This window comes from Helianthus annuus, chromosome 10, assembly GCF_002127325.2.
Source record: "Helianthus annuus cultivar XRQ/B chromosome 10, HanXRQr2.0-SUNRISE, whole genome shotgun sequence".
In the NCBI taxonomy this organism is placed as follows: Eukaryota; Viridiplantae; Streptophyta; class Magnoliopsida; order Asterales; family Asteraceae; genus Helianthus; species Helianthus annuus.
This window is the reverse complement of record NC_035442.2, coordinates 91,513,288-91,527,568: the sequence shown is the minus strand read 5'-3', so window position 1 is coordinate 91,527,568 and position 14,281 is coordinate 91,513,288. Positions and strand designations below refer to the sequence as shown.

Sequence of the window (14,281 nt, the reverse complement as noted above, 5' to 3'; positions counted from 1 at the left end):
GGTGCCTTCAATCCATGCCATAGGCCTCCTATCAAGCATTAACTGGTTTAACATTGCATGCATGCTAAAAGGCAGTTTCGCTGAGTGAGTTTTAGTTTTAATAAAACAAGAAGTTAACAATTTAGGTAAAGCGTTTAGCAATTAGCATAGAACCACATTTTAACATCAAACATGAACATGAATTTCAATCATAAGTTAACCTCAATTTGTGAGGCGATCTTCACTATCAACTATATGACACTAAGTCAAACATGCTTACACTGGTATAAGACTTCATACCTGTAACGTTTCGTATTTTTGTAGTTCTTTTCGTTTTATTGTAATTCGTATCTTCCTTGTAATTCCGAGACTTCGATCATAATGAACAATGCATGATCAGTATGCAAACAATCACGAAAAAGAGAATGTGATATAGGTAAACCTTAATCCTTATCTCTATTGTTGGGGATAAAGAGAATGCTTCCAGAGAGAGACAACAGACAAACAGACAGAGACAACAGACAAACAGACGAAGATATTATAATGTCTTTGTTTTTTTAATCCACTTTTAAGCAACTTTGATTTCAACCATTTCTTTAGCCACGCTTGTTATAGCTTGTTTTGTCCATCATCATAAAACATGAACGTGTATATTCAATCGAGCTTTCGTTCATTACAGGGGCAGATCTATGCTTTACCTAGGGGTAGCCCAAGATACCTCTCAACTTTCTTGGCGAAATATAATATTCTTTCATTTTTCCCTGTTTTATGTACGGGATACCCCTCAACATATATTAGGATACCCCTGAAAGAAATAGAAATGAAGAACCAAAAGTAGAATTCTCGAGAAAGGGACGAACACCATGTTTGTTTCAGTTCTCTGGTTCTGGATATGAGTTTTAACAATGAATAAGATGACTAAAAATATTTAAATAATAAATTGTTTGGGTCTTGTGCCCTTCTAATTAAAAGTATGATGTGATCATGATATTATAGCCTAGTCGTATCTTGTGGGTGAAATACTACTTAGGTACCATGAGGTTTAGGGTTCGATTCTCATAAGGGGGTTTTTCACATATTTATTGGGTTTCCTATTGAATTGATGTATAGACATTATTGGCTAGTGAAGATGGATATGATCGGGTGTTTCCGTTGGTGGCACAATGATACTCCAGTAGTCTGTCAATGATCCAATTTTGTCATTAAAAAATTAAAAGTATGATATACTCAATAGTCTAAGGTCAGGTCTCACTAAGTATTAAATTTAATATTAAGTTAAGAGTTCTTTTTATGTTTGTATGGTTAAGAAAAAATAAATAGAAATAACTATTTTATTAAATATATTATTCTGTTTTTTTTAGTTTGGTTTTTTTTTTTTTCATTGAACAACAAACTCTTTATTAGTTTGATTGTTACTACTTAATATATTTTTTTATCTTAATATCTGAGAGAATGTGATTTTATTAGTTTTTTTATAAGTAACTATATAAAAAGTTTGGTTAAAATATTTTGTCATATTCTTAATTATTAACTATATAATAACTTGATTTGTTGACGTCACGCGTTGCAGAGAAACGAATCAAATAATAAGTTAAGCAAACTTTATTTGAAGAAAGAAGCATGTTGTGTATAAGTCAAACCGTCAGAATCGGTTCAGATTAGCATCATACCGTTTTATGATAAAAAATAAATACTTTATTTTGAATACATGTTTTTTAACAAAACTTATACGGTAATGATGAGAGAAAAAAATTAACGAACGTAAGTTATTAAAAATATATTAAATTAGAAAAAAAAAAAAGAAAATATGATTTTAAAAAGGAAAAAATATTAAAAATAGAAAATATATGATTGAGGAAATATGGTTTAAAAAAAGAAAAAAAAAGTGATAATATGTTAAAAGTTAAAAGTAAATATAATATAATAATTAAGTATTACAATATAAAAATAAGTTTAAAATCACTATTCATGTTTCTACGTCAACAAAACATATAATATAATATAGTATATGGTCAAACAGTCAACTGGTTTGGCCACTTATTTGGTTATCTATAATGGCCAAAATTTAATCAAATTCTTCTAAATGTGTTTTTAGCATGATTACAATCGTTCAAGTCTCGTCAAATTAACAAATTTCTTTAATTGATTGTATGGTTAGATTAATATTTAGAGTATATGCTTAGATTAGTATTTAAAGTATAAGATAAATTACTTTTTGAGTTCCTGTATTTTATGTGTTTTAACTAGTTGAGTCCAAAAGCAAAAAGTTTAACGACCTGAGTCCCTATAAGCAATTTCTTTAACCATTTGAGTCCATTTTTTCGATGTATGTTAAGTCAGCTATTAAGTCCCCCCTCCCCCCACGTGCAGTCCACGTGAGGGGTATTCTCATCCATTTAACCCTATTAAGCCTTAATTCCACCTGCATTTATCTCACCAACCTCAATTAAAACCCTATTTTCACCCCCAAATCATTCACTCGCTCTCACAATTCCACTGATAAACTTCAAATCATCCCGTCGATCATCATCCACATGAACGAAGAACAATGGCGAATTTTCACGACATCTCAACGTGGTGTATTCGTGGTTATAGACAACATTTCGATCCATATGTGGAGTATGGTAAGCAACTAATAACCTAAATCTCATCTCTGTTTTAACGTGATTCTTTTTACAGTAATCTCAACTCTGTTTTACTTCATTTTAGTTGGTGAGCCTACAATGTTCAGCATTCACATTTTCCATGGTGGGGAGTTTGTTGTTAAACCTATGTTGATTACATAGATGCTGATGAATTCTCAGTTATTGAGTTTAACACGATGTTTAAGATGCTGCATTATCCGGAGGATGGAGTTGTGTATTACCATTATAGGATTCCGGATAAAAGTTTGGATGAAGGGATTAGGGCTTTAGGGACTGATCAGGATGTGATAGATATGTGTCAATATGTTGGTAGGATTAGAGAGATTGAGGTGTATGTTGAACATTGGACGACAAAACTTGACACATATTTTAAGTCACCACCTAAAGCAACATCAAATGTGGTAATTGAAGAAATTGTTGAAGATGCCCCATCAGTTGGGAATGTTCCTGTTCGTGCTAGAGCTAAACCTAGAGCTTGTGTTAGAAGACTTGCAATTGAGCGGTTGGATGATAGTGGCCCATCAGGTGTGAATGATGTAAATGAATTAGGTGTGAATGAGGGGAATGACTTAGAAGGTGGTATTAAGTTAGGACTGAATGGTGTAAATGACATAGAAGATGGAAATGACTTAGGTGTGAATGGTGTAAATGATGACTTAGGTGCGAATGGTGTAAATAATGACTTAGGTGCAAAAGATAGTGAACAACATGAGCAAGATAATCAAAATGGAAAATATAGTGAACAAGTATATGTGCAGGATACTGAAAATGCAAGTGATGATACTGATTCATCATCTTTGAAGTTTACTGATGATGAAGAGGATTCTGATGATCCGGATTACAGGATGGAACATGAGGCACCTAATACGGATGAGGATGATGACCAAAGAGAGCATGAAGGTAAAAAGGTTGGTAAAAACAATAATGATGATGGTGATGAGTTAGATTACAATATTGATAAACACAATGTGATTCAAGAACTTGAAGTGGACATGGATACATTTAGAGCAGTTGTTGAAACAGAAGGTAATGACCTAGAAAATCAAGATGATAAAGAAAATCAGAATGATGAAGAAGAAAATGAAGAGGAACCTACTGAGATTGACCATGAAGACTTTGAAAGTGCTGATGAAAATGACCCTCCCTTAAAGAATGGCCTGAAGAAGATAAGAAAGAGGAGAAAGGGGAGAAAGGGGGCTCAGGGGTGGAAGAGGGCCATTCTATGTTGGGCAGTTGTTTAATAATAAAGAAGACATGAAGCAGTTGGTTAAAAAACATGCATTGGACTCAAGAAGGCAGTTGGTAATAAGAAGGAATGGTAATAGAAGATTTAGGATGGTTTGTCATGGTGTGAATCCTGATTTACAAGGCATGCAACCACAAGGGCAGTTTGGGGATTTTGAAAATATGAGTGGGCCCATCCAAAAAGAAGGGGAATCTTCAACAGGGGATGTTGATGTATTAAATACTTCCAACCCTACTTCCCAACAACCAAAAAAGGTTAGGTTTCCAAAGCCCACATGTGAATGGGTTCTTCATGTTTCCAGATCTCGAAATGAGCAGCCATGATGTGTAAAAACTTTCCTTGATAATCATACTTGTTTGACCACAAGAAAGGTTAGGTTATACACTGTATCTGCTGTAGCAAGAGAAGTGGAGAGCATATTAGGTTCCAACCTGGGAATTCCACTGTTGGCACTTCAAGACCATTTGGAGAAGAAAAACCAGATTCAGTTAAGTTTGCAAAAGACGTTCAGGGCAAAGGTAATGGCTTTACATGTGATTTCAAAGCTCAATATTATATTTTAAGGGAATATTGTGAAGAGCTCCTTAGATCCAATCCAGGCACAACAGTTAAGATAGAAGTGGAAAGGGAGTGCAACCCTGCTAGTCCAACAAGACAGTTTAGGCGAATTTACATATGTTTGGGTGCTCTCAAAGAAGGGTTCAAGGTAAATGGGAGGAATATTTTAGGATTAGATGGGTGTTTCATGAAGGGCCCATTCCCTGGGCAAGTACTGTTAGCTGTTGGAATTGATTCAAATAACAGGATATATCCTGTTGCATACTCAATAGTTGAGGCTGAAACTAAAAGTAGTTGGGAGTGGTTCTTAGGGAATCTTGGAGATGACTTAGGTCTTGATCAACAGTCCTACTTCACGTTCATATCTGATAGACAAAAGGTTAGTTGTTTATTATGCAGTCTTCTTTATTATGCAGTCTAGGTTATTATGCAGTCTTGGTTTATCATGTAGTCTTGATTATTATGCAGTCTTGGTTCTTTATGCGGTCTTGTTTATTATGTAGTATTGGTTTATTATGCAGTCTTGGTTTGAATTAACATTGTCATATGTGCATAATAGGGTTTAATACCAGCACTGGCAAAGATATTCACATTGGCAGAGCATAGGTTCTGTTTATGACACATCCACGAGAATATGAAACCAAGATGGAATGGCAATTTATTCAAGGAAATGTTATGGGATGTTGCATGTGCTACTACAAAGCCAGAGTTTTACAGAAAAATGAATGCCATAAGACTGCTTGACAGTGACTTGTTTGACTGGTTAAGCCAAATTCCACCAAAATCCTAGGCAAGATCACATTTCACAGGTTTGGTTTGTTTCATTACACACTAACAATTTTTTTGTTATGTTTTAAATATTCAATATTCTGTTTGACAGGTAGGGCCAAGACTGATGTCTTATTGAGTAACAAGATTGAGTCATTCAACAACCAGCTTGTAAAGGGGAGGGACTAACCAATAATCACCTGTCTTGAGTATATCAGAGAATATCTGGTGAAAAAAATTGTTGTGGTTCACAAAGTCATAGCTAAAAGTAACGGACCTTTGACTCCATATGCTACAAGAGTGTTTGATGAAATCAAGGCTGATGCAAGTCAATATTCAGTGTTGATGGCTGGTAGAGGTAGATTCCAGGTTAGTGGTGGATATGCTAATCAATGAAAGGTAGATGTTAATGAGAGAACCTGCACATGCAGAAAGTGGCAGTTAACAGGTATGCCATGTAAACATGGTGTAGCTGCCATATGGGATATGGCAAGGAATGGTATGAATGTGGGTGTTTTAGAGTCATGGGTTGATAAGGTTTATTGGCTTCAAACCTAGAAAGGTGTTTACATGCACACAATTGAACCTATCAGTGGGAGAGAGTACTAGGCACCTTCAGAATGCCCAACAACCCTAACCCCTCCAATTCATCATACTCCAGTGGGAAGGCCCAAGAAGAAAAGAAAGAAGTCAAAGGTGGAGATTTCTGAGCTTTTGATAGACAAGAAGGGGAAAATGACAAGGTAAGGAGTGCCTAAAACTTGCAAGAAATGTGGGAATGTTGGCCATAATAAGGGTAGCTGCAAGGGTTAGGGTGCAACTCAAGGTCAGGGTCAAACAGTAGCTCAAGCTCAGGGTCAAACAGCAGCTCAAGCTCAGGGTCAAACTGTAGCTCAAGGTGAGACTCAAACAACCAAGGCTGGAAGAGGTAGGAGGGGTGGAACAGGGGCCAAGGCTGGAAGAGGTGGCAGGGGTGGAAGAGGGGCCAAGGCTGGTAGAGGTGGGGGGGGTGGAAGAGGAGCCAAGGCTAGTCAAACTGCTTCACAAAGTGCTGAACTTTAGACTTTTATCTTGTTAGACATATGATGCTTTTGTTATGTAGTATGTAATGTTATGCAACTTTGGTAACTTAACTAAGATATTGTACTTTTGGATGCTTTTTTATGTAATGTTTGAAGTGTCTTTTGGTTTGGTAATGTGTCTTTTGTTTAGGTCATCAGTTTTGTTTCCAGGTAATGTCTTTTGGTTTGGTAATGTGTCTTATTGTTTAGGTCATGTCTTGTTTAGGTCATGTCTGTTTTTTCTAGGTAGTGTCTTATTCCCAGTAATGTCTTTTAGTTTGGTCATGTCTTTTGTTTACATTTTTTAGGTTGTGGTAATTGGTTTAGTAAAGGAAACAACCCGATAGCTAAAACATTAGTTGTTCGATAGACAAACACAAAGTAACTTGTTTTCATTAGCGTCATACTTGGTACATTGTATAGTGCATAAACACAAGACAAAACGTAAGTTGTCCGATAGCCAAAACGTAACTTGTTGATAGCCGAAACATAACTTGTTTTCATTAGCATCGTATTTGGTACAAAAGACATCCCGACTGACCATTTACAATAATTTTGACAAAAAAAGCTCAATAGGATAAGAAGGGTACAACTTTCATGCCAATAACATATACATTACACACAAAATCCAAGTAACCCCTAACACAATCTTCAACCTTTTCACTTCGAGGTCCTTTTTTCTTGCCATTTCTTCATGAGTGTTGATGGATCTTAGTAATCCAGGTATTATTTTCGTTGCTCGTGCACATAGTGGAGGTTCAGCCCAGCTTACGAACCTACAGTTAGTTCCCTACAACAATTAGGGTTCTTTACATGTAGATCTTTATATCAAATCAACTACCTCTCTTGCACAACAATGGAATCGCCTCCCTGGATTTGTTGTAGTCCACGAGGTTCGAATGATAGTTGCAGACCCACACGCGCATACAACCTGATTGATCATGATGAAGATTTAGGGTTTTAATTTTGTGGAAGAAGATGAAAGGGAGATATCATGTTGAAGATTTAGGGTTTTTAGTTTTTGTGGAAGAAGATGAAAGGGAATCTTTATAAAGAGAGACACAGGAGGTTAAATAGATGAAAATACCCCTCACGTGGACTGCACGTGGGGGGACTTAACAGCTGACTTAACAGACATCCAAAAAATGAAATCAAATAGTTAAAGAAATTGCTTATAAGGACTTAGGTCGTTAAACTTTTTGCTTTTGGACTCAACTAGTTAAAACACATAAAACACAGGGACTCAAAAGTAATTTACCCTAAAGTATATGATTATATATCATTTATGTTTGATTCAGCTAATATCGTTACAAATTTTAACACTCCCGATGCAGGCTGTGAGTAACACACCACTAGTTAAATTTAAAACCCAACAAAAAAGCGGTAAAAATGGATTATTTAGTTTTTTCATATTCAAGGCTCATAAAAATCGTCTTATTACTGTTTTTTTATAAATAAATATGTATTTAGGGGCCTATGTTTTCTACTTGCACAGGGCCCTCGAGGCCGTCTGAATTCTTTAGGACGGTCCGTGTATTTGTTTAACTTTATTTATTAGCGTGTTTTATTGATTATTGTATGAATGCATGGTAAAAAAAATTAGGATACATCTGAATTTTTTTTTATAGATCCGCCACTAGTGCATACATGGCTTATTGTTGTATCGCGCAATCATTTCCAAAGTAGAGTCGACTCCACCAATTCAATTATTCAAATGTTGCACAAAATAACCAACTTTAAAAATGATATATGCATAGTTGCATGATGTTTTTAATGGAATAAATTTGATACCAGTATCGGTACTAATACCATTTACTTATCCCTATGTGGTGTTACTATTCATTAGGTTTTGTTTTTAATATATAGCTAATTTATTTTATATTTTTAGTTAAACGGAATGGTAATTTATATTTGTTTTATTTAAATGAAACGGTAAATTAGTTTTCTTTGTATTAAATTAATTATTTTAAATAAAAAAACTTTATAGAGTCAGACCGGACGGTATAGGGCTCGTCCCCAGGGCCGTCCCCTGCCGTCGCCCCGTCCTTGCCACCCCCTTGCTCCATCGCTGGTCCTCTTCCGTCCTCTTTGTCCGCCCACAACCGCCCAAGCCAGGCCTGACCCCCTCACACACCTATACATACATACATACATATATAAAGGGGTTCCCCTACCCCCTAGGTCCATCCCCTTTAGGTCTATCCTTACACCCGCTTACGTGGCGATCTACGTGGTGGCCCATCCATGGAGGACTACCCTCCTCCATACCTTTCAGTCTTAAGAGTAAGACCATGGGGAAGTCTAGGAAAGTCTACGGCTACATGGTATGGTGCCCATCCTCCAAGATCCTCCCTTGGAGGATGATCCGCCACCTAGGCGCCAAATCATAGTACTCCCAAGGATGGTCCATCCCACAAAACTAGTGGAAATGGGAGGATGGTCCTAGATGATCCTACCCCACCACTTTTATATTTTTTATTTTTTTAAGAGTTAATTACATAGTTAGTCCCTGTGGTTTGCACAAAATAATATACTTAGGTACTAATAGTTTAAAATCACATTTTAGGGTATTAACTTTTCATTTTGTAACGTTTGGAAGTATTAACTTCTAGGGTATTAACATAGTTAGTCCCTGTGTTTGCACAAAATAACATACTTAGGTACTAATACAATGTGATTTTAAACCTACAAATAACGTTAATACCTCCAAACGTTACAAAATGAAAAGTTAATACCCTATAATGTGATTTTAAACTCTTAGTACCTAAGTATGTTACTTTGTGCAAATCTGTTGGTGCAGTCATCTGTCATCTTCGTCTTAATACCGAGTCTCGGGTTCGTAGCGGTTTTGGATCAAACATGATGACATCATCATATGCATCATCACATAAAAGACAAACCAATTTTTGGTCCAATTACAAGTATCTATGTTTTGGTCCAATAAGAAGCTAGCCACTTGAATGGAACTTTAATGTTTGTCACCGTTTGAAAGATGTCAAGAATTATAACATTATAAGACAAACTACATTGTGAAAGGTCCAATGAGAAGCATTGATTTGAAGGTCCAATGAGGTTCATTTGAAGGTTCAATACAATGATTAGGTTTGCTTGAAAGTCAAAATGAAGAGGTTCGCTTATATGGAATCATGTCAGTTCGCTTTTACGGATCTTGATGGTTCGCTTTTAAGGTAATGCAGGTGGTTCGCTTTTGTGGTAGATGTCACTATAAGCGGACCAGAAGTAGTATATATATAGGTTAGTTGTCAATTCATTTGTAACGATTTTCAGCGCTCTGATACCAATTGTAGGATCGATTTTGACCTAAACGAGTCGTTCGGAAGAGCTCAAATCCGTTTCAGAGGCGGAAACAAAGAAACGGACGTGTACACATTTGATATTGTTTTGATTTAGCCTTGTTGTGATTGGACCATAAAAAGGTCCAATGAAATGTCTTCATGAAAAGGTACAATAGAAAGGATTGTCTTGGAGGTCCAATGAGGTGTTTGCATATGAAGGTCCAATCAAGGAATGTGAAGTAACAGACTTACGGCCCTATCACAAGTTTATTCATTTGTCGGTTGATATAGAGTTCACTTGCACCGTCCATAGATAAAGTTTGGACCAATCACAGCTCTTTGGCCCATGTAACTTGCAAGTAATTAATTGATTTAGTCAAACTCATAAAAATCGGCCCTATCACATTTCACCATATAAGCGGCCCATTAGAAGCCTTGGATGTTGTCGGGTGTTGTGTAGTAGTGCATGTGAAGTATATAAAAAAATAAAAAAAACAACAATTTTTAAAAGGGTCCTATCACATTCAAGCAAATTATTGAGATTTTGAAGGTGTCAGCACCGATTACTTGCGGCACAATGGGATTTTTTTTGTGAAGTTCTCTAATGAGTTAGTGTAGTTTTATTTTGCCGCCCAATAAATAGTTTGGCCCTATCATCAGTTAGAAGCCCACGCGGCCCAATCAGTTTTTTTTTTAAAACATATATAGCCGCCCATATTGTCAGTTTTTTGTTTGTTTGTTGTGTATTCAACTACCGCCCATTACAAAAAATTGGCCCAATCCCATCACTTGGTTGTCACCGCCCCATTATAAAAAATTGACCCAATCCCATCATTCAGTTGTCATCGGCCTATGTGTAGGTCACTGTGAAGTTTCATTCATCGGCTAAATTTTATATCAGATTAAAGGTGATTTTTGTGATTTGTGGATTTAAAAGTTCAAATAGTTTAAAAGGCTCATATATTCTCACCAAGTCATAGTTTCGGCCCAAGTTAAAAACATAACAAGTTTTTGGAATTTTGAAACTGGTTTTAGAAATTGTAAAGTATTGTAAGGGTGGTTTCTGATTCACTTGAGATTTGATTCCAGTTCAGGTTGTTTGAGTTTGATTTCGTTCCAGGTCGTGTGGTTTTGCTAGGTCATTGAAAAGGTCAAAGCAGTCTGCACAGTGTGTCAATCTTCTGTCCGCTCAGTGTGTCAACTTTCAGTCCGCAAAGAATAATCATCAGTTCGAGTACCAGTTTGTTTCCATTATCTGATAAGTCTCTAAAACTGATTGTTGTTTTTTGTTTGTGTGTATTCAGGAATTTCCCGAAGCATCATCTGCGTTTTGAGACATGGCTGAAGAGTTCTACAATGCGTTCGCGACACCCGTTGCCCCTGTAACTCCTGCTGAAGCGTTGTATAATGAGAATGAGACGGGCACTCATCAAAAACCGCCGAAACTCATGTATATTGAAGATTTTCAGGGTTGGAAGAACCGATTCGAGAACTGGGTTCAAGCTTACAGATTTGAAGCATGGTGTTCTTTACTGAAAGATTACGAGAAGCCAAAGAATGAACGTGGCTTGGAAAAAGGTTTCAATGATTTTACAGAAGCTGCTGACAAATTGAAATACACAAGTGAGAAGATGATGATCAGCATCCTTCAGCAAGCAGTTAAAGAAGACATCTTTGTCTTACTTCAACATAATGGAACTGCTAGATCCATCTGGGAAGCGTTGATTCAGAAATTCAGAGGGAGTGCTAATATGATCAAGAACAAGAAGGCATTATTGAAGAAATCATTTGACATGTTTACCGCTTTTGATCATGAAACTACAAAACAAACCATTGATAGATATTGTCATCTGGTATTAGAAATGGGTAGGTTGGATATAAAGAAAGATGATGATGAGTGGGTTGATAAATTAGCAGAGGCGTTACCACAGCATAAGTGGGGAACGTATTTGATGGTTGTGAAACTTCTGAGAAAGTCCGAGAACATGAATTTGGCTCAGTTTATTCAGAAAATCGAAGAGTGGTGGATCTACTTCATCATTCTCAAGCTTTGATCCTAACATCAACACACCTAGTCCTCAAAAGCAAAATTCTACAAATTTGCAGTGCAATGTGACACTGAACATCCAGAATGGTCAAAGTCTTTCTCCTGAAGTGGCAAAGCAAGTGGGTGGAGATGTTATAAAAGCGGTGCGTGATTTTTTTAACAATGGCCAAATTCTGAAGCAAATTAATCATACGATCTTAGCCTTGGTGCCAAAAATAGATACTCCAAATACGGTGCTTGACTACAGGCCAATATCATGCTGCAATGTGATTTATAAATGTATTAGCAAAATAATCACTGATCGTTTGAAGGGCAGCTTGGGGATTTTAGTGAACATAAACCAGTCGGCGTTTGTTCCGGGTAGGAAGATATCGGATAATATTCTTATTACGCAGGAGCTTATGCATAATTATCATGTGAATCGCGGTCCTCCGAGGTGTGCATTGAAGATTGATATCCAGAAAGCTTATGACACTGTAAGTTGGTCCTTCCTGGAAGCTATTCTTAACCGGTTCGGGTTTCACCGGAAAATGGTCTCTTGGATTATGGCATGTGTCACTTCTGTTTCCTATTCGGTTAGCATAAATGGTGAGCTGCATGGATATTTTCCGGGGAAGCGGGGTCTTCGTCAAGGAGATCCAATGTCCCCGTACCTATTCACGTTGATTATGGAGGTGTTATCGCTCATGCTACAAAAGATGGCGTTAAATCCGGCATTTAAGTTCCATAGCCACTGCTCTAAACAAAAGATTATTAATGTGTCCTTTGCTGATGACTTATTTGTTTTTGTTAATGGGGATACTGGATCGGTTCAGCTTATTCGGAATGTGTTGGAGAAATTCACTAGTGTCTCGGGCTTAGTCCCTAGCTTGCCAAAGAGTACGATCTTCTTTTGTAATGTTCCAAGTCAAGTTAAAGCTGAGATTATGAGCCTGTTACCATTTCGTGAGGGTAACCTTCCGGTTCGCTATCTCGGGGTTCCTTTGATTTCTACTAAGTTGTCTTTTAGAGACTGTCGGGTGCTTGTGGAACGTATGGAGAGGAGGGTTGATAACTGGATGTCTAAATCGCTGTCATTTGCAGGTCGATTGCAGCTTCTCAACTCTGTTCTTACAGCTATGTATACATATTGGGCTTCGGTCTTTATTTTGCCTATGCGAATAGTTAAGGACCTTGAAAAGAGAATGCGCAGGTTTCTTTGGAATGCAGGGACTCTTGGTAATATTAGGTCAAAAGTTGCGTGGAAGGATGTTTGTTTGCCTAAGGATGAGGGGGGTCTAGGGATCAGAAATATCTCAGATGTGAACAAAGGCCTTATGATGTCACATATCTGGAGCATTATTAGCAACCGAGAGTCCCTTTGGGTCCAATGGATCCATTCGCACAAGTTAAAGGGCCGAAACTTTTGGGATATTCAAAGTCGTGGTAGCTTAACCTGGAGTTGGCGAAAGATTCTATCTATCCGTCCGCTGGTCAGACCTTATGTTTGGAGGGAGATTGGTAGTGGTTCGCATACTAATGCGTGGAGTGATAATTGGTGCTCATGTAGTCCGATCCGTAACTTTATTACGCCTAGGAGAATAGCTCAAGCGGGATTTACTTTGCATACTACGGTTGATGAACTTGTAGATGCGGATGGCAATTGGAGGTGGCCACAGGCATGGTACGATTTGTTTCCAGTTCTCATAAATATCACGGTTCCTCATCTTGTTCCTGATTCGAGTGACAGACTGGGTTGGAAAACTGTGGAAGGTAAAATTGTGCATTTTAATTCCTGGGAAGCTTGGAACAACCTTCGGTTAAGGGATAACAAGGTGGGTTGGGTGAACATGGTGTGGTATGGCCAATGCATTCCAAGACACGCTTTCCACCTTTGGTTAGTTCTAAAAAATAAGCTTAAGACGCAGGATAGATTGGCGGTTTGGGAAGCAGGGAGTGAGACAAATTTAAGACTTATGTGCTGTCCTCTTTGTAACTATGGACGGGACTCGAGGGATCACTTGTTCTTTCAATGCCTTTTTTCGGCTAAAGTATGGAATATTGTCAAGAAGAGAACTGATTTGAGGTATGTTACCGACTATTGGAGCTCTGTTATGGGATGGATAGATCAGAATGCGAGTTCAAAGACTCTGGATCACATTGTAAGTAAGCTTGTTCTTGCGGCGTCTACATATTTCATATGGCAAGAAAGGAACAACCGTCTGTTTACTAACGTACGCAGAAAGGAAGAGATGGTGGCTCAACTTATTCTTGACACGATACGGATTCGTATTATGGGATTCAAGATCGGCCGAGACGTGAACAGCAGGAAGCTTTTGGAAACGTGGGACATAAAGGAAGACGATCCGGGCTAATTGCGTATTTAGTTAGCTAGTGTGATGTAGTTTTTGCTTTGTGTTTCGGGTTGTTTGGTTTGGCTGTTGCTTTGGTTTTATAGTTTTTTGTTTCGCCTAGGCTTGGCCTGTCAAGCCTAGTAGTGTGTGTCAAACTCTTTGTCGCACCCTGTTCTTTGATTCTTTTATAAAATTCACCGGGGTAACCCTTTACCCAAAAAAAAAAGCAACACATGGCATGTCTTGTCGCTATATTAGAATCGTATGAAAGTTTGATTGCAGGTAAAATTGGCAGTCCGATGCTCACAAAAGAAGACTACGACCAAATCGATGCAGAAGAGCTTGAGT

General features: G+C 37.5%; 1 protein-coding gene across 1 annotated transcript; it reads left to right on the top strand.

Annotated features, from left to right (window-relative positions):
• The first annotated feature begins 3,878 nt into the window (after positions 1-3,878).
• Positions 3,879-13,954, top strand: LOC110882338. Its single transcript, XM_022130384.1, has 3 exons — positions 3,879-4,129; positions 4,270-4,807; positions 11,660-13,954. The coding sequence occupies exons 1-3, from the start codon at positions 3,879-3,881 to the stop codon at positions 13,952-13,954; spliced, it is 3,084 nt and encodes a 1,027-aa protein (XP_021986076.1).
• Positions 13,955-14,281: the final 327 nt, after the last annotated feature.